Source organism: Antedon bifida, chromosome 1, assembly GCF_963402885.1.
Source record: "Antedon bifida chromosome 1, ecAntBifi1.1, whole genome shotgun sequence".
In the NCBI taxonomy this organism is placed as follows: domain Eukaryota; kingdom Metazoa; phylum Echinodermata; class Crinoidea; order Comatulida; family Antedonidae; genus Antedon; species Antedon bifida.
This window is the reverse complement of record NC_136226.1, coordinates 18684610-18704056: the sequence shown is the minus strand read 5'-3', so window position 1 is coordinate 18704056 and position 19447 is coordinate 18684610. Positions and strand designations below refer to the sequence as shown.

Below are 19447 nucleotides of genomic sequence, written 5' to 3'. Positions count from 1 at the left end.
TCTAAAAAACTTGCACATGAACGAAAACAATGTTGAAATGAAATGCGCCCTCTATATAAATATACATATAGGACCTTACACCGGCCCTTCTAATGCAAACTCAAAGTGAGCATTAGCAAACACCTTAAACATTAAACAAACATACAATTTTCGATCTTGATCAATTATAAATTCTATAATAACCTGATAAAGTTTAGTAACATATAATCCATATCTTAAACAAAACAATAATTAAGGCAATATAATTGGATTATCTTCTAAGCAATTTCTACAATTTACACCTCTCCATCTGCTTCAAGCAGTAGCACAACCTTAGTAATAGGTCTAACTAAAGTTGACGTTTGGGTTTTCACCTTGCATGCTCTGACAACACCGTTATCTCCAATGAAGACTGACTCCACTTTAGCCATAGGCCAATGCCCTCTAGGACAATTATCCTTCAGTATTACAACATCTCCGACACTTATGTTTTTCCTTAACCGGTGCCATCGCTGACGTTCTTGTAGTGTGGTTAGATATTCGTTTTTCCAACGCCTCCAAAACAAATCCGTAAGGTATTGTATTTGCCTCCAACTTTTAACTATGTCCTTTTTGACAAATACTCCTGGTGCATAGCGTGCTACGTTAGCTCCAATTAACAAATGATTGGGGGTTAATGGTTCCAAATCATCCGGTGTGTCCTGATTGATAGTAAGTGGGCGACTATTCAGAATATTCTCTGCTTCACAAAACAGAGTGAAAAGCCCTTCATCGTCAAGCTTTAACGGTTGTTCCTTCAATACACCATATAATACCTTCCTTGATGATCTTATTAAACGTTCCCATATGCCTCCATAATGTGATGCCGCTGGAGGGTTAAACTTCCAATCAATACTATTTGCTAACATCTTCTCCTGAACCTTGTCATGTTCAAAACTGTTAAGGGCCTGTCGCAATTCGGTCCTTGCCCCTACCAAATTTGTTCCGTTATCTGAAGTAATGGTCTTGACGCCATGACCGCGTCTAGCCAGAAACCTTCTCAATGCATTTATGCATGAATCTGTAGTCAAAGATTGGGCTACCTCTAAGTGTACGGCTCTGGTTGTAAAACACGTAAACAATACACCATATCGCTTCAATACTGAGCGTCCTCGTTTTATCTCAAACGGGCCAAAATAGTCGATGCCTGTATGAGCAAATGGTCTACTCCCTGTGGATACTCTGCTAGATGGAAGGTCGGCCATCTGCTGTTCTTAAGGTTTTCTTTGGTATCTTCTGCAAGTGACACATCTCGTAACACATGCTTTCGCAACCGATGGAAGCGTGACAATCCAAAATTTCTTTCTCACCTCGTTGATTAACTGATTCCTGCCACAATGACCTGTGCGCTTGTGAACCTCGTTAATTATCACCTCTGAAAGACGATGCTTCGGCAATACAATTGGATGCTTGGAATATTCGTCCAACTCCGAATTCTTCAATCTCCCTCCAACCTTCAGCACACATTTATCCAAGGTCGGGTTTAATTTTGCAAGGCAACTAGTTTTCTTCACATCCCTTTGGCCCTTCAACGCATCAATCTCTTCGTTGAAAAACTCTTCCTGTAAATATCTGATCAAGTCTATCTCGGCCTGTTCCATTTCAGTTGCTGTTATCATTGGTGTTACGGATTTGTGAGACAAGTAACCTATAAATTTAGTCCACCATACGACTGCCTTCTTTAGTTTGTGATAGGAAGAGCACCGCTTAATCAGATCATTCATCCAATGGTTTTGTTCTACTACCGTAAAGACTTCCTTTACGTCAGGATCATCAATTTTCAATGGACTACCTTGAAATAGCTGTGGCCATTCCGACGGATCTCTTGTGAGGAACGCCGGCCCTCGTAGCCACATAGCAACCTCATCCTCATTTTTTAGATTTATTCCTCGAGATGCAAGGTCAGCTGGATTGGTTTTACTCCTAACATGACGCCATTGATTAAGTTCCGAGCCCTCGTGAATCACGCGTAGCCTGTTGGCCACGAACACACTGAATCTCGTATTTCTATTATGAATGTAATTCCAAACTATCATACTGTCTGTCCAGAAAAAGACCTTGTCAAATTCGACGTCCATTTATTGTCTTATAACTGCTGCACTTTTTACACCAACTGTCGCAGCGGTCAATTCTAACCTCGGAATAGTTTGTTTTTTCTTCGGCGAAACTCTGGATCGACTGTATAGCAAGGTACATCTATTGGATCCGTCATCCAATCTCACGTAAAGTACCACACCATATCCCTTACTGGATGCATCAGCAAATACGTGTAGTTGACATTTGCAATGTGCATATGTTCCTAACCATCTAGGAATCACAACGTCCTTGATAAGTTGTAGCTCACTCCACCACTTTGTGCACTCCCCTTGTAATTCCTTTGAGAATGGGTCATCCCAACCGCTGTCCTTCAAACTAAGTGATCGCTGAAAAATGTCCTTTGCTGGCAGTACCACTGGTGACATCAACCCCATCGGGTCAAATACTGAACTCATTACTGACAATAAGTGTCTTCTAGTCCATATGTTTTGTTGCCTTGTCACACTGGGTGTACTCAGTTGAAACACGTCATTCTCCAAGTCACAATTTATGCCTAGCGTTCGCTCAGTAGGTATCAGTTCCTGGTTCAAATTAAGTCCCTTTAATTCTGTTGAACGTTGATCCTCAGGCACGGATTGTATAACGCCTTTGTTGCTACTTGACCACTTTGTTAGATTGAACCCACCTCGTCGACAAAGTCTTCTCAAATGTTCAACCATCTCGATAGCCATCTCTGGATTGTCGAGGCTCTTAAGGAGATCATCCACATAAAAATTATTTTTTACAGTTTCAATTACGTCCTTAGGGAAATCGTCCTTGTTATCATCAGCAGTTTTCTTTAACGCAAAGTTGGCACAAGATGGGCTACATGTTGCGCCAAAGGTGTGTACCTTCATTCTATAGACTTCTGGAGTACTATCCGGATGCCAAATATATCTTAAGAAATCCCTATCCTTCACCGGAACTATCACTTGCGAGAACATGGCCTCAATATCAGCTACGAGCGCTATTTTACCTTGCCGAAATCGCAATAGCACTCCCAGCAAACTGTTAGTAAGATTTGGTCCAGGGAGAAGACAGTCGTTTAGCGACACACCTTCTGCTTTGGCCGCACAGTCGAAAACTACCCGCAGTTTTTGCTTCTGAGGGTGATAAACACCATGATGCGGCACGTACCAACACTGTCTATTCTTTGTCACTTCACCTACTGGCACCTTTTCAGCAAATCCTTTCTCAACCAAACCTTCCATGTATGAGCAATATTCTTGCTTGTATTTGTCATCGTTCGTTAGTCGTTTCTGCAAAGATTTCAACCTTTTCTCTGCCAAATACCAGTTGTTTGGTAGTTTTACTTGACCTTCCTTAAACGGCAAGGCGACACAATAATGACCATCAACCATAGTGCTGCCTTTCTCAACTTTAGATATAAATTCCTTATCTTCAATGGAAAGTTGCTGTTCCTGATTAAGTCCCTTTTCTGGAAAGTCCATTTCTAAGGATCCTTGATATAGCTTCTCTAACCTTGTTTCCTCATGTGTAGAGTTATTATAGGCCACAAGTTGAGTTCTGTAAGAAGCATGTTGACTGGCTCTCTTTCCCTTTATCAATCCCCACACAATCCACCCAAGCTTGCTTCTTGTTGCATGAGGTGCGTCTTCAGGCCCAGTCTTGATCTCGAGGGGTGTGTAAGCTCCTGGAACCTTCATACTAATCAGCAGCCCAACATCGGCCTCAATATAGTTGATTTTCACTCCACTCAGATGGGGCCACTTATCTATTTCTTCTTGCGTGGGTATTAAATTCCGCTCATTAGGTAAGTTTTCTTTCGAGAAGGCCAAAGGAATCGTCACATCATTTTCTTTCCCAGCCAAAGCCTGTATTCTTATATTCTTCACTAACTTCGCGGGGGCCGTATGTGGCACGCCCATCGTTTTGAATGAAATTGAACCTTTGGTTCCGCCTACACCTAATTGTTGCATTAACTTATCTGAAATAAAAGAGATGTTACTGCCTGGGTCTAGAAATGCATAAGTTGTTACTTGGCGCCCATTAAGCTTTACCAAAACTGGTACGACGGCCAGCGCGCAATCTGCATCGTCATCAACGCAAGCTGATGCCAGGTCGCTACTAGCTGGTACAAATTCTTTCGACGTAGCAGTGAGCTGACTTGCTGACTGCACAGTATTACCATTACTTGTCTGTGTAGCGTTAAGCTGACCTGCTGGAGCACCACTAATTTGTTCCTTGGGCGGTGTATCATCTCTGTGAAGAATTGTGGGATGTTTCTGGTTGCATTTTTTACATGTACTTCGTCTATTGCACTTCTTTGATACGTGTCCCTTTCCTAAGCAACCATAACATCTTATTTCCTTTGCCAAGAAGTTAAGTTTATCTTCTCTGTTTAGTTTTGCAAACGGTGAACATTTTCCTAACCAACACCCTGACAGTTTGCAATACGGGCATACATTCTTTATGTCCTTGTAAGATGTTTCTTCCACGCTTGCGAATGCACCGCTCATAGTATCCTTCTTCGTATATTTTGATGGGGTCTTTCCCATTACCTTCTCATCCTTTATCCTACCAAATGTTGGGTTGTCCAGTATCCTAGCCTGTGTAGACACAAATTCGACTAAATCTCGAAAAACAACTCGACGGTTCTGCTGGATAGCATCAGTTTTGGTGCGCCATTTTTCACGCATCTTGTATGGAAGCTTCTTGATAATTATTTGAAGGTTAGTGGTAGCATTGAGTTCATCCATATAGCCCAAATCTAACTCCGCGACCAAACCTAAACTGTAATCGTTTTATTTAAACCAGTGAATCTTTTCCAGATTTCAATTCAGTCATTTTTTAACTCACTCCACAAACAATTTTTTTCTTTCACTTCACCCTTAATACTTTTGAAAATCGTTTTCAAATAACGAGTACTGTAGTTTTATTCTTAGAAGGAGCGAAGAATGATGACAAATCTAAATATAATGGGAGTCGAAATTCTACAATGAAAACTATTTAAGGGAATTTGCAATTGCCAAGAACTACAAAGTCTTCAAGAAAAACAGTGACCATACGATCCAGAAGGAAAAGCTTAAAGTACACTTTGAGTCTCATTATGCAGGCCCATTTGAATCATTCAGTATCCCTAGTGAGCCAGAAGTCCCTCACAGTTGTCCACAGTTGTTCAATGATGTTCAGTCTGTATACAATCAATGAGGATCCACCATCTAGAAAACAACTAGAAGAGGTTATAACGTCACATGGAGATTAAAAGAGGCAAATTACAGTCTTGTCAGTGAGAGCCAGTTTGGATTCCGCAGCAATAGATCAACTGCTGGTGCTATATTTATAACCAGAGCTGTTATCTGGAAGCAGAAAGGTTCAATTATTGCTACCTATGTTGCATAATCACATACCTCAGTAAACATAGCTTCACTTATAAAATCTATGGACGGTGGAACAACAGCATGCATCAGTGGGATGAAATCTTTTTTCAAATTTTAAAGTCGGATGCAGACAAGGCGACCAGGAATCACCTTACCTTTTTAATTTTAAAATTGCATTCGAAATTGATAAGGAATTTCCTGATTGATAGCTAGGGTATTGAATTACATTATAATATTCCAGAGAACAGAGAAAAAAGCTAAGCAGAATGGATTGGAAAAAATTAAATGGATCTTTTATGCAGATGATCTTGCGTTATTCTCAAAAAGTGTCTACTGAAACGAAAACTCAGGTGTGTTTGGTGAACAACATATAGCAGACAAAATCTCCTTAAATAAATGGAGAGGATATTGAAAATGTAAGAGATGTTGTTTATTTGGGGCATACTATCACAAATAGAGATTATGACTGCTTTACTGATAATAGGACCTCAAGTGGTAAAAGAAGTAATAAAATAAATAAAAATAAATAATAATGGGCTGATAGCCCGACACAAAAGTGAATTCTCTCTAAACCACTAACATGCGAAAAGAAAACAGATTACATTCATTAAATTATTTTTTTTCAAATATATTTGTATATTCAAACAAAATGATATGTGAAATTGTTGGAGCATCGCCATTGAAAGATTATATCAGTCAGTAAATCCGATATATTGGTCATATCTGTAGAGGACCGAATACGTAAATTACAAAAAAAAGATGTTGATTGCTGTCCCAACAAGATGGTACTATCGTGATTAGTTTTCCGGTTAAATGTGCAAATTAAATTCTACAAATTTTCTTTAACAACATAAATTGATGAATTAATAGGAAAATAATAAAGTAGTTACAGTATGGATGAATATGGTATAATCCTTAGGCGAATGTAAATGTTATGCACGATTTAAAATAGCGCAAAGATTTCATTTAATAACATTTTATTCTTTCCTTCCTGCATTGTTTATAAATGTTTACGGATTTATATGAGCTTTGATTTGATCAAATATGCCTACTGAAAATAACATGGGCTTTTCGAAATGTTCTGCGCAATTTTAATATTCAATTTGCGCAAAACAGAAATATATTTTAAATAAAATAATATAAAATGTTTTGTGAATTGTTGTGAATCATGATTGTGATTTTGTTTTTCAAAACAGATTATTTCAGCCTGTATTACTACAATTAAATATGTAATTTGTTAGAAAACGCGTGAATGTTTAGAATTAAGTTATTATCATGTTTTTCGATTTCGGTTGAAAAAATGAATTGCACATTTGTAGAATTTCTGTTGCACATTTAATGTCAAAGCTGATCGTCTTTCCATTTAAGGCGTGATGTTTACACATTAGTAGATTATACCTTGCTACAGATTTGCACAATTGAGGGTGCCATGTTTGCACATTTGAGGGTGCCATGTTTTTTTTATGTATGTATGTATGTATGTATGTATGTATGTATGTATGTATGAACATTCGATGTATTACCCAGTAATATAAACAGGGTGCGCGGTCGTTGCTGCAACAAATTTGCAAGATTTAAACACAATTAAAAATACAACTAGATTTAATTCGTCACTATGACGAATTATAGGTTATATGCATTGATTTAAATAAAGATAATTGATTTTCAAAAGATATATTGATTGATTGATTTTCTCAGAATCTTTAATTATTTATAATATATGATACTGTAGGACCTTGCTAACGCGAAGAAATGAAAAATGAAATGAAACACCATAGCCGGTATCACAATCCGATCAAAGATCCATATGCGTATAATGTCATAAACCACATTTGTTGTTACATAATAATAAAGACATAAGTTAATTTTTATCTAGATTTCATTATAAATCATGTGTATAATCTATACACTAAGAAATAAATTTCAACAAACAATACGGATAATAAAAAAAAATCTTATTTCGTTTCCCAAGGTGAGACTCGATCTCGGTACCTTGAATGCCATAGACACGAACACAGACCATCGAGCCATACACAACTGACTAAAAGTTGTAGAAAAATTCCTCCGTGTATTTACTATGCAGGTTAACCACATTGGTGCAAATAGATTATTACATACCGCAATGAATTATAATTTTTTAATATGATGACATCTCTAAAAATGTAAAAAAATGATGCACTGTCAAACTATATACTTTTAACTTTAATATATGAACTTCTTAAGAAAGAAAGTTAATGTTAAGTTTGTTATTTCGGCCTAAGAAAATGTCATAATTTGTTTGATTGTCGAAATTATTATTTTTTAATTTAATATGCAATTAATGAAGACTTAATCAACTTTTGTTCTCTTAATTTGATAATAAATCATACATATGATACATACACTTCAAGAAAATGAAATAAAAAATAGGTGTTCCCCAGCATTCTGACGATATATATTAATTTTAAAATTTAGCATATTTTCACCATTTTGTTAACTAATACGTGCGTAGCCTGTCACTTTTGACGTGCTCGTATAACGCAATTTCGAGTTGAAAAGTGAATCAAATATGATGATATTATTAAAGAAAGACTGTAAAACAGAAATCGGGCAAAAAGAGTGCGCATTAACGTTTAACGCGCAGTGCGCGTGCAAAAATCTGCGCACTCATGGCAATTTTTTAAACGCCTAAAATTGCCTGAAACGTACTCTAATTTCATCGAAAATAAATTTTGACAATTTTGAACATTTTAAGTGCGCGTACGCAAGCGTTATATGCGCTACGCACGTAATTGTATTGCCATATGATGAAATATGATCTGACATTTATGAGTACCAAATTTTGTTTAATTGTGATTCATGCTTGTGAAGATGATTAGTTACAAACGTGATTTCGTTAAATCGCGCGTAGACCGCGTAATGATTGATTGCGCACCGTGAAAACATAACCACATCGATTCCTGGCCATAAGGAATATACTCTGAAAAATTGACTTAGCTAGATGAAACTGATGCCTAGATAATTCACGGACAAAATAGTGCTAAGGAAAGAATAAATAAATAAATAAATAAATAAAGATCCTGACAGAATCAAGAGGTTATATGCATTAATGCATATAACCTAATAATAAACAGTATATGTATTTTTCATAATAACGCATAATATAAACTTCCAACCAAAACAAGGCCTAATCACGGAGGACAAATAAATAAATGTTTTCCTCCATGGTCTAATCTTGCTCACAGGATTCTCCTACACTACTAACGTACCATTTCTGTATTCAACCATGCTCCATAGTTCACCCAGACTTATTCCAGGTTCTAGACCGAGTTTTGACTTATTATTAGTAAAAAGAAAAATATTTCGGCACATATGGCGTTTTATACGTTCAGACGATTTATATATTCAGACAAAACGCGAAACGTCGATTGGTGGACTTACATAAACAAGACAATAAGGTCCGGTTTATAAGTAAAACATGAAGATGAGATTTGTTTTAAACCACAACTCCTCTAAGAACATTTCAGTAAAAAAATAAATTACTGTTCTAGTAACCACTATTGTAGTGATTATCATATTGACATATTACATGGATAAAATAATGGAAAACATTTTTCTCCCCCGAGGTAAATGGCAACCAACCACTCTGTAATCAGTAAACCTGTATTGATCTTAGGCTCGAACAAATTTACAAACATTAAAATAAAAATTGTTAAATTAAAAAACAGAATAACAATGATTGTACAATAATACATACATAAAGGATCGGTAGAAAATGTACAATAATAATTAGACCAAAATAATAATTAAAATATTTGTTGTTGAATAGGCCGATTTATTGTTTCACTTTGACAAACAATTTATCTGATAAAATGGTTTTTAAAAATTCAACCACTAGCACCTATCTAGAGGTAGGATTTCGGTTTAAATTGAACTGTTTAATACATTTATTTATTTGTCTTTTTTGTATGAATCGTAATCGTTTAATTAATTGCTGTTAGAAAACTTGTGTAAGGAGGAAGTAGATAAGAGTCTCCTTATTTTCATATGATTTTCCCGAATTTTAATGAAGTATTATTGACACTGTTGTAAATACAACTTGCAAACCATAACTGGTGCTATGCAGTGCAAGATTGGAATATCTTAACGATGTATTGTCCCTTGAAACACAAAAAATGAAGGTCAAAATATTCTAAATTTAAATTGGCCATATTAAAGTAATATTAAAGTTATCAACTTTAAGTCGAAAATTCGAGCCAAAAACAACAAGTTTACGTAATTAACAGGTAAATTAATTTGATTACATTTCGTCTGGAAAATCGTAGCGAGCGAAAGTAAACAAAGATTTAAAACCACGAGTATGCATTATGCATGATGCTAATTAGGATTGTTTACAACTCGTCACGGTTGAGAAGGTGTTTTAACACAGATCGCGAGGAAGTTTTATGATTATGCATACAGAGTAGCCAAACAAGCGCGTTGCATTATGAGATATGTTTTGATCGAAAACTTTGACTGGAAGTCAAAGTTATTTTTTGAACAAAAAAACGTCTGTATTTCAGTTAAATGATTTTTTTTTCCGACTAATCTTTGGTGAAAGTTAATAACTATTATGATACTTCAAAATGACTTTTTTTCGAAATATTTTTTTTTACATTTTTTTTGAATTAGTCAAAGCGACAATATATCTTTAAGTTACGAAAGAGACCACCACTTAGCAAAAAGAAAACATTACAAAAACTTTGAATTTTTTTTTTGGGTAAAAGTGAATAAACTTTGTTAAAACTACAAAAATGGCCTAGTATTGTTTTATTTTCTGAATTATGCCAAGCAAAATGAATTTCCATTTGAAATTGGACCAGTAACATTTCTTGAATTCAAAGTTTGTTTCTATTTTTGGGGACAATATATTTTTAATAATTGATATCCTAATAGTTAGTTTAGTGTTAATTTCAATAATTCGTGACAATTACAACAATGTACTCCAAAGTGAACAAGTTACGACACTTGCATCGTACCACTTAGTAAAGTTGGGTTCACACTAGGAATAAGGATGTAACGCAAGGACGTAAGCCAAACGCAAGTAATTCGACCAGTGATACATTAAGATGTATTATTCGTATGTCTCTTGTCATTGGTCAACTCACTTCACTTATGTCAGGTCCCAGTGGAAAGCAAGCTTACACTAGTCAGCCTATCATGAAGTGGACGACTTAATAACCTTGTACACTAATATGGCAAGTGGAGTAAACATTTTGTACTAATCTTGTACCAACAATATCGCCTAACTTTCCAAATAATGCGATCTTAACAAAACATTCTCATTTTAACAAGTGGTCTAGCATACATTTGTGCAGAATGAATATTATTTGGCAGCTATGACTATATGACAATATAATTGAAATATAATATAATTAAAATACAATATTTATAATATATATACAGTATACATATTAAAGATGTATAGTATTAAACACCAAAAAGAATTTGAATACAATATTCACCTCTCTTTAGAAAAAAAAACAAAAATCCATTGTTTAAATAGCAACATTAAAATGGTATATTTTTAATAAAAGCATTAACATTTATATACTCAGAGATGGCAGTCTAGTGCAAGTACAAATGCAAGTAATAAAAACAAATGGTTAAATTTAACCAAAAACTGTCAGACATTTTGAATAACAATAAAATGGCATATAGGGGCAATATATCTTTAATAAAAACTTTACACTTTTATGATTACAGATACAATACGATACAACTTTATTACAATTATTATCATATAAAACAAGTCAAATTGAAGATTAACAAAACAGTATAGAGCAAGTAAAATCAAACTATCACAAAAGACAGCTTTTAACAGTGGATTTTATGAAGACAGTTATGTACCCAACATGGAATATTCAGGGACGTAAAAAGTGTTTGTAAAGTCGGGTAAAGGATGGTTGAAAGGAAGACGGCGAAGGAATGTTTTTGAAGAGTCAGTGGTGTCCAACTCTCATTTCCAAGACTGGAAAGATCTAGCAAAGTAGGAATTGCTGTATTTACACTATGTATTTTATTTGAATTAACAGAGGACTTAATATCAGTTCTTCGAAGGTAGGTAATAAATAAACATATTTATAAACCTGTAGAAGTGGTTACCTGAGTAAATGCCTAATTTTTTACTACTGAAATATAATAACACCATAATGTAAATTAGTAAAATGCTTTAGAGCTACTTGCTATCCATATTGTGGACATATATATGACAACAACATATTTATTTCATTAGCAACAATAATTTCAGGTGGGTGAACTCTGTCTTTAGACTCATGACTCGCTGTCATATCCCATACATCCAGGATAACAACTTTTGAACATCCAGAGAATATTTCTCGCATTTCTTGGTCAAGATCTTCGGCTAACCAATCACTTGTGTACAGACTCATAGATAAATTTGGATGTTCTCGTGTATTTGCACTTTTTATCACCACTAAACTATCTGGACTACGTTTGTGATAACGATCTATTGCTGCTCGCAGTGCCAATAAACGTTGTCTATAGTATTGAACACTTGTTGCCGTAAAATGAGCCCACAACGACAAACAAATAACTGTGTTTGGAGATGACGGAAGCTCATCAATGGCATTTGCTACATGAAGTATTTCACTTACGTACATCCAACTATTTCTTATTGGATACGCATGATGAATATAATAGAGTAATATATTGCGCGAAGAGTCGTACGCTTTTCTCGGACCAACCTTCATATAATAAAGCGCATCAGTGGTTTCTATGGTGTTGCTTAGTTTTGAGGAAAGAAACTCAAACCACTGACGTATAGTTGAGTCTCCGTAAAACAGAATTTCTTTGTTTCGTAGACAGGATTCAGCCTCCTTGATTGTGTACTGATGGGAGCGACAGACATTTGAATACCATACGTCATTGTAGTAATACCCAGATGGTTTCACAAGTGGAAGCCCACGCATACATTTTGGCAGATAATTCTTTGCGATAAGTTTGTTTTCATCTGAAAAATAAAGTTTCCAAAAACTGAACTTACTGACATAATGATGGTTTATTTTGAAACTCAATTTGGAAAAGCATATGATTTTTTTATTATCATTTTAAGCTTTTCAATGGTTGGAAGTCTTTCTGTAACTGAGGAGAACCCAAAATCTTCCTTTCCAATTTAAGAATTTTACCAAATCAATTAAATCCAGTGGGAATGGAGCTTTAGCTGAAATTTTAAACTATCAATAAAAGAATTTACATATTGCATGCCATATAAGCACTGACACTATTTTAAGCTGGAAACTATACAATTTACTTAACTTAAATCTCATGGCTCTATTTAGATAAGCCAACAACAACAAAAGACAGTATGAAGTCAGTTATTTTTATTTTAGCCAAATTTAACTTGTATAACTTTCTTGTAAAAGAGCAGATACATAGCGGTAGACCCCTAACTCCAATGAGATTTTGAAATATCATAATGCAAAAGAACATACATTACCTGTAGGACTTTTAATGTATGCAAAATAATCCAAGCCTTGTATGGGAAATTTGTATCTGAAAAATTTAAAACATGAATAATTTCGAGAAATATCATAGTGGTAGTTAAGTATGATTGATTTAATAATTTCAAACCTTGTTTTCTTATAAGGTACTGTACACTTTTGTTAACCTGTGTAATCATGTGTCGCTATTCGTAACCTTCACCTAACCAATAAAGTGTGTTGAGGTGGGGAGTGAGGAAACATGTCTCAATATCCCCACATGTGCACAGTGAATAATGACACAACTATATTAAGACTGTTTCAAAGTTACAGTACAATTGTTGCAAGTAGATATTTGATATATAATTGTAACTACTGTAAAGGAGCTAATCAAATAATGTTGAAAAATAAACTTACTGTAATCTAAATAGTTTAGCTTGATGTTTTGTGACTAGACTGTCTGCTAGCTGCTTAGCCATAGTACTATTAGTTGTGTGCATTTTCCAGTCAGAGCATGTCAACACTGGATTTGATGGTGCTACACAGAACCATGGTGAACCAGTTTTAATATCAGTGAAATTGCACACCTAAAAATAACAACTGATTTATGATTTTAATCAATTCAATTTGTAATAAAACAATTTAAAAACATACCATAAATCTTTCAGCATCAAATGCAAATTATTGTAGGAAAATTTTGGAAGCTCCTAAATATTTTAAATTTTAAAAATCAATTGTTTGTTCAATTGATGTCTGAATATTGGTATTAGGTACAGTTGTGTAGTCAAGAGAATATGTCATTATATAGTCTGACTAATCAGCACACATCACACCCTTTACATATCTCATCTTAACATAATAGACATGAGGTTCACAAATTGTATGCTTTCTGGTTGACCGCAAACGATTGCCTGCTTTCTGTTTGACCGCATCTTACAATGTCACCATTGTGTGCATACTAAACTCTGACAACATTTAGGGTACAATAACTCTCAATTTCAACAAATATATAGATACATTTTTTATATACATTTTGATTAAATGAATGAACTAACTAACCTTCTCAGCTTCAATGCGTACATGGCAACGTGTTACTTCATGGATTTCAAAGTCAGATGAAGCAAACATTCCAAAATAAACAAACCGTTGTGGATGTCGTTCACGTACATCTTTAATAATTTGTACCACCTCACTTGAATGAACCAAAACAACCTGAACTATTACCGAACCAGGCCACCATGCTGTAAAATATGCAGTATATGTACCATCCTGATTATCAACTATATCACCATTTTGACTTACAGCTGCAGCGTTTGAAAATGAATACATATTTGCACGAAAGTAATCTCCACCATACTTTTTACGCTGACCATACAAGTTCCGAGCTTCAATTTTAATAATGATTTCATCGCATAAATTGTACGTCCTTTCAGAATTCAGGTTGGAAATAGTAACAGTGGATGTCAGATGACTTGTTGCATTTTCTAAAGTCCCGTCATGATTATGTCTGTTGGGGATTGTGTTGAGTGTTTGTCGTGGTCGAAAACTCGGTGGGCAATACAGTTGCGTGTAATCATCAGTGACCTCATCTGGTAGTATGTTGACCCTATCTACCTCAAAGGTCATAGGTAATACCTATAAGAAAAGATTAAAATTCATACACAACATTTGGATACTACTGTAGAAAATAAGGTTTACACATTATAATTTCTTTATTTTAAGCCTCAGAGCCTTACTTTTACAATTTAATTTACTTAATTACATACTTTAAATAACATTCATAATTTTAAAGTCTCTTTCACACAGAGATGTAATTATATCACTTAAATTCAGCAGCTTCTGTATGAACAAAATGGTAAAACACTTAAAATGCCAGCTTCTGGTCAGACATAACCTGTTGTGGTATTTATTACCATTTTGGTTTTAAGCCTGATCAGTGTGAAAGAGTTCTACTCTATTTATAATGCATGTTTAAAATAAAGGTCAAAGTTGAGATTATCCAGTAAATTATTTGCAAGCTTTACTGTATGAGAAGATGCCAATTTTACATATTTTGAATGTTTGTGTGAAAAGAGCTTATAAAAACATGTTTTCAATTACCTGAACAGAATCGATGTTTGTCCTCTGTTGTTGGTACAAAACTGTTGGACCATTAAAGAAAAAATATAGATAGATGGTACTACACACAGACAAGACAACCAGAATGTAGAATGAGAACTCCATACACAGTGTACAGTGATAGCAAAACTGATGTCTTAGTGGCATTGCAGTGGTTTGCCTTTTTCTTGTGGTTGTATGCCTACTCATTGTGCTGGTGTGCCACTATCAACATCCCACAGTTTATTTGCTCATGGCTTTACTGAAAACTTAAAATCATTTAAGTTATTAATAATAATAATATCTTGGATTGGAAACATACTCCAATAATGCAGCTAGTAATCAGCACAAAGATGTGTATTGACCTTACCAGGTTCCCATTTGTACATCTGGGGAGAGAGGCAGGCAAACGTACAGGCTTAAGTAAAGTGTCTTATCCTAAAGGATACAAGCAATGCGATGAGCGTTTCGAACCGATGATCTCACGATCAGTAGAGTCCAATGTGCAACACACAGCGCAAACAAATCTAAATACTACCAATAAATGAGTATAACATTCTGTACTGACTAAACATGTGAGTGCAGCATGGTTGGTTCAGAATGGAATGTGAATTATAAAATTGTTTATGTTTGTGTGAACATCAGTACGATCCAAGGTAGGTCCAAGTTCAGTTTGATATTTTGTTATGGACCTGGTTGTCTGATAAACAGTTAGGGCTACGGTAGGTCTTGGACCTCTGGCTGTATTCACCAATCACACTTAAGTTAGATATTACCCATAAAAAGTATTTCCCTTTACCTTAAAAGTAAATAAATATTTATATAGTATTTCCCTTTAATTGTAAAGTATTTCTCTTAGCCTAAGTGTGACTGTGAATGTTGAATATGGCCACTGGCTAACAAAAAAGGTAAAGGTACTGTAAAACCAGGAACTTTTGCGACATAAACTTTTGGGAATTTGATTTTTTACATCTAATATCATCTAATCATAGCTGTGGCAAACATTGTTATTAAAAAGTTATAGAAAATGATTTTTTTTGTTAGTGAATTATTGAAGGCATTGATTGATATAGGCCTATAGTGACTGAGATATTCTTTGATAGGCTATAATAAAACATATCAAAATTCCTAATAAAATAATAATGCGCTCTTACTGGAGTCTCACAGCGCAACATGAAAAGAATAACTATTGTAAGATTTGAATTGATGGAGTGTAACGGATGGAACAAGGAATAAAATATTAATTTAACCTCTATTACGCTAGCTGGAAACAGTTCTTGCCTTCCAAAACTAGAAAAAAAATATTTTGTCGAAACAGATTTTATAACATTGCCCTGTATGGTTTGTACATTTTTTGGGGGAAAATGAAACATACATTCTGGCAATTAATTGTTAAATAAGATGGCGAACATTTCGTCGTGTGCGAAAAAAGACAATTAGGTGAGAAATTGAAGATATAACGGTATGGTGCAAAACATCAGTAGTGCCACAAATTCTGCCGTTTTCCATCAAAAAGTGAGGGGGACTAAAAAATAGGTGGAGTGGATATGACCCCTTCGTCCCCCAGGATCTGCACTGTTAATGACTGGAATTATCTGCTTCTCGTCTGATTCATCTGAGCTGCAGTAACTAGGCCTGCATTTAGTAGCCTACCACGAGAGGTTTACGATGAAATCGGTTGTGTTTGAAATCGGTCGTGTCTAATTTTGGTCGCAATAAAATCAACCTCCGGCATTTTGTATGGCACGCCAATCATTTTTGATAAAAAATCAAATAGTCTATTATAGGCCTCCTGCACATGTTTTTGTGAAACGATATATAACTAACGTAGATACCATAGTTTATAATTTGAATATCTTTTATTTCTTCATTAATAATAATAATTAATGTGTCTCACATACATAGGCCTACGCCGATATTGCAGATTACCTCTTTGAGAATCATGTCCACCTTTATTATCCATCCATTATTATTCTCACATCATTGTATATCATTCATATAGGCCTACTGTAGGCCCGGTAGATTGATTGAACGGCATATTATACATATTTTATTATCATCCTAAAACCATGCTCATATCAGAGTGGCGGAATGCGAATATCACCATGCATCATCTTCCTTTATTGCATTGAACGAGTTTCGTAATTAACTGCACTGATTAAAAAATACGCAATAGGCGCGTCTACTTGTTTAACTATTTAAATTAACATTTTCAAAACTTTAAAACAGTGGCATGCCAATCTTTTAAAAACTTGCACAATAAAACAAAAAACATTTTTAAAACGATTTTCTAAAAGAACACAATTCATTGAAACCTGTAAGTAAGATAAAATGAAAATACAAATTATAATAAAATAGTAGATAACATTTATATTTACTGTTCTTAAAAAATAATAACGATCAAGGTTTAAAAAATGTCAATACAGTAGTATCATTATATTAGAATTTCTATATTCAAAATTAACTAAACATAATGAGCGTTTTCATTAAAAACACCTAGCAACGGCGACGTGTATCTTATCTAGGCCTAGTTCGCCCCATACAAATTAGCGTGAGCAAAATAAAACGCGGCAGATAAAAAGCGCATCTAGTGGCGCTCCAGATGTTGATTTTATCGCGACTGATTTGAAGCGCGACCGATTTCATCCGACACCCAACAATATGTATGAGAAAGAGGCCTCTATTATTAATTGTAATGGCTAAAGATACGGTACCAAAGCCATACTTCTAAAAACTAAAGGTACGGTAATTATAGAGGGTGCTATGTACGATAGATATTAATAGGTTATGGCAATGGTTTCCAGCAAGCCAGCTGTGTGGCTTAGTGGGCTTGGTTGGAGGTTTGATTCTCTACTTGACGTTTTTTGGGTTTTTTTTTTTAATTTAAGAGAGATTATTTAGAGGGTTAGGTTTTTAATATTTAGGAACAAGTTTTAATATTTAGTAGGAACGAGTTTTATATTTAGGAATGAGTTTTAGGCTATATTTTAAGGTACAAGTTTTAGGAATGCAATTTTACCATACCTTTAGCAAACGGAAGCGTCCTCTATAATTACCGTACCTTTTTAGTTTTTAGAAGTATGGATACAGTACCGTATTTTTTATTAGTAGCCACGACCATTATTAATATCTATCAGGCTTAGCCTTACAATTACAGATCCCTAATTTGATCCAATTTAAACTACGCCTAAGCCTACTAGTTACTAGGCCTACCCTAGGCCTAGTCTACGTACTAGCCTACTACACTAGCCTGTTAGGCCTAGCCTAGGACTTAGGCAAGCTAGGCCTAGCCCTAACTAGCCTAGGCCTAGTAGTAGTAGGCTAGCCTCCTAGCTGCTGCTGCCTAGGGCCTAGGCGTACTCTAGTAGTAGGGCCTAACTAGGCCCTACTAGCTACTACTACTAGGCTTGGCCTAGTAGTCTAGCCTACCTACTAAGGCTAGCTTCTAGCCTAGTAAAGTACAGCCAGGCTTATTCATATATAATACGCTTCCCCATTAGGTTTACCTTTAAAATTTTATGTAGGCCTAGGCTACCATTCATTTTGTTTTATGTACATCATTATATCCAAGCAGCCCACGTCGCACGCACAGACTGTTCCTGACGGGTGTCATGCAAAGAACTTATAAGTTCTTTGGTGTCATGTCATTTTGAGTTTTGATGACAAAAGGAGTACTGTGTATAGCGCCGCGCTCTATACAAATTGCCAGCCGTCAACACGTCAACAACTGGCAACAAACCCTCAAAAGTCCCGTGACCGTATCCATTTAAAACATTTTATACGCCTCTTGATAAATAAACTTTCTTTGCAATCGAAATTGAAAAAGATTTATAAAATCAGACTTTGAATTTTGCAGTGTTTTTATAAAAAAACGAAATAGGCCTAAACAGTTATATTTAACCAAAACCCCATTGTCTAACAACAGACAATTTGACTACCGTATTTTTTTGCCTTAAATTACAGTTTAAGGTTTAAGATAAGATGCATTGTTATACAATCCAGAGGCCTAATTAAAACTACATAACCTAACTTAAATTTTGAAAAACATGTTTTCATACCCTGGTATTATTCACATAACACACTTAAAAAAAATATTCCATGTAATTTGTGAATATTTTTTTATTTTTCTAATTTTTTACTTTTCATGACCAAATATCAAACAAATTAGTATCTTCAATACCAATTTCATTTTCCCATTTGGGAATGGTATAGGATAAAAAACAATAATATTTCCACACGTCCAATCAAATGACGTCATGATTAGTTAAGAGCAGTAATATCGTGACAATACAACGATTTTATTGTTTTTATTGATCATGACGTCATATGATTGGATTTTTAAAAATATTATCTTTATCAAATACAGCATAAATTATTATCCTATAGTTCTAGAACGAAAACTGTTCTAATTTCTTTTGTTTTATGCAAGAAAAATGTATATTTATCTTATTTATC

General features: G+C 34.8%; 4 protein-coding genes across 5 annotated transcripts; all 4 read right to left on the bottom strand.

Annotated features, from left to right (window-relative positions):
- Nucleotides 1–275: 275 nt before the first annotated feature.
- Nucleotides 276–1223, bottom strand: LOC144835205 (uncharacterized). The gene has a single exon (XM_078690256.1). The coding sequence runs from the start codon at nt 1221–1223 to the stop codon at nt 276–278; it is 948 nt and encodes a 315-aa protein (XP_078546382.1).
- Nucleotides 1224–1232: 9 nt separating this feature from the next.
- LOC144835193 (uncharacterized) lies at nt 1233–2096 on the bottom strand. The gene has a single exon (XM_078690249.1). The coding sequence runs from the start codon at nt 2094–2096 to the stop codon at nt 1233–1235; it is 864 nt and encodes a 287-aa protein (XP_078546375.1).
- On the bottom strand, nt 2097–4814 carry LOC144835184 (uncharacterized). The gene has a single exon (XM_078690246.1). It carries the CDS (start codon nt 4812–4814, stop codon nt 2097–2099), a length of 2718 nt encoding a protein of 905 aa, XP_078546372.1.
- A 4107-nt stretch (nt 4815–8921) lies between these two features.
- On the bottom strand, nt 8922–18614 carry LOC144844260 (NXPE family member 3-like). 2 transcript variants are annotated; one of them, XM_078701092.1, is made up of 6 exons: nt 18499–18614; nt 14996–15261; nt 13955–14530; nt 13313–13482; nt 12913–12968; nt 8922–12426 (listed from the first exon to the last, which is right to left on the bottom strand). In XM_078701092.1, exons 2-6 carry the CDS (start codon nt 15200–15202, stop codon nt 11639–11641), a joined length of 1797 nt encoding a protein of 598 aa, XP_078557218.1. In that variant the 5' UTR covers nt 15203–15261; nt 18499–18614; the 3' UTR covers nt 8922–11638. The 2 variants fall into 2 exon arrangements, with proteins under 2 accessions (XP_078557218.1, XP_078557228.1); XM_078701102.1 differs by having other exon boundaries at nt 14996–15254; nt 18499–18604.
- Nucleotides 18615–19447: the final 833 nt, after the last annotated feature.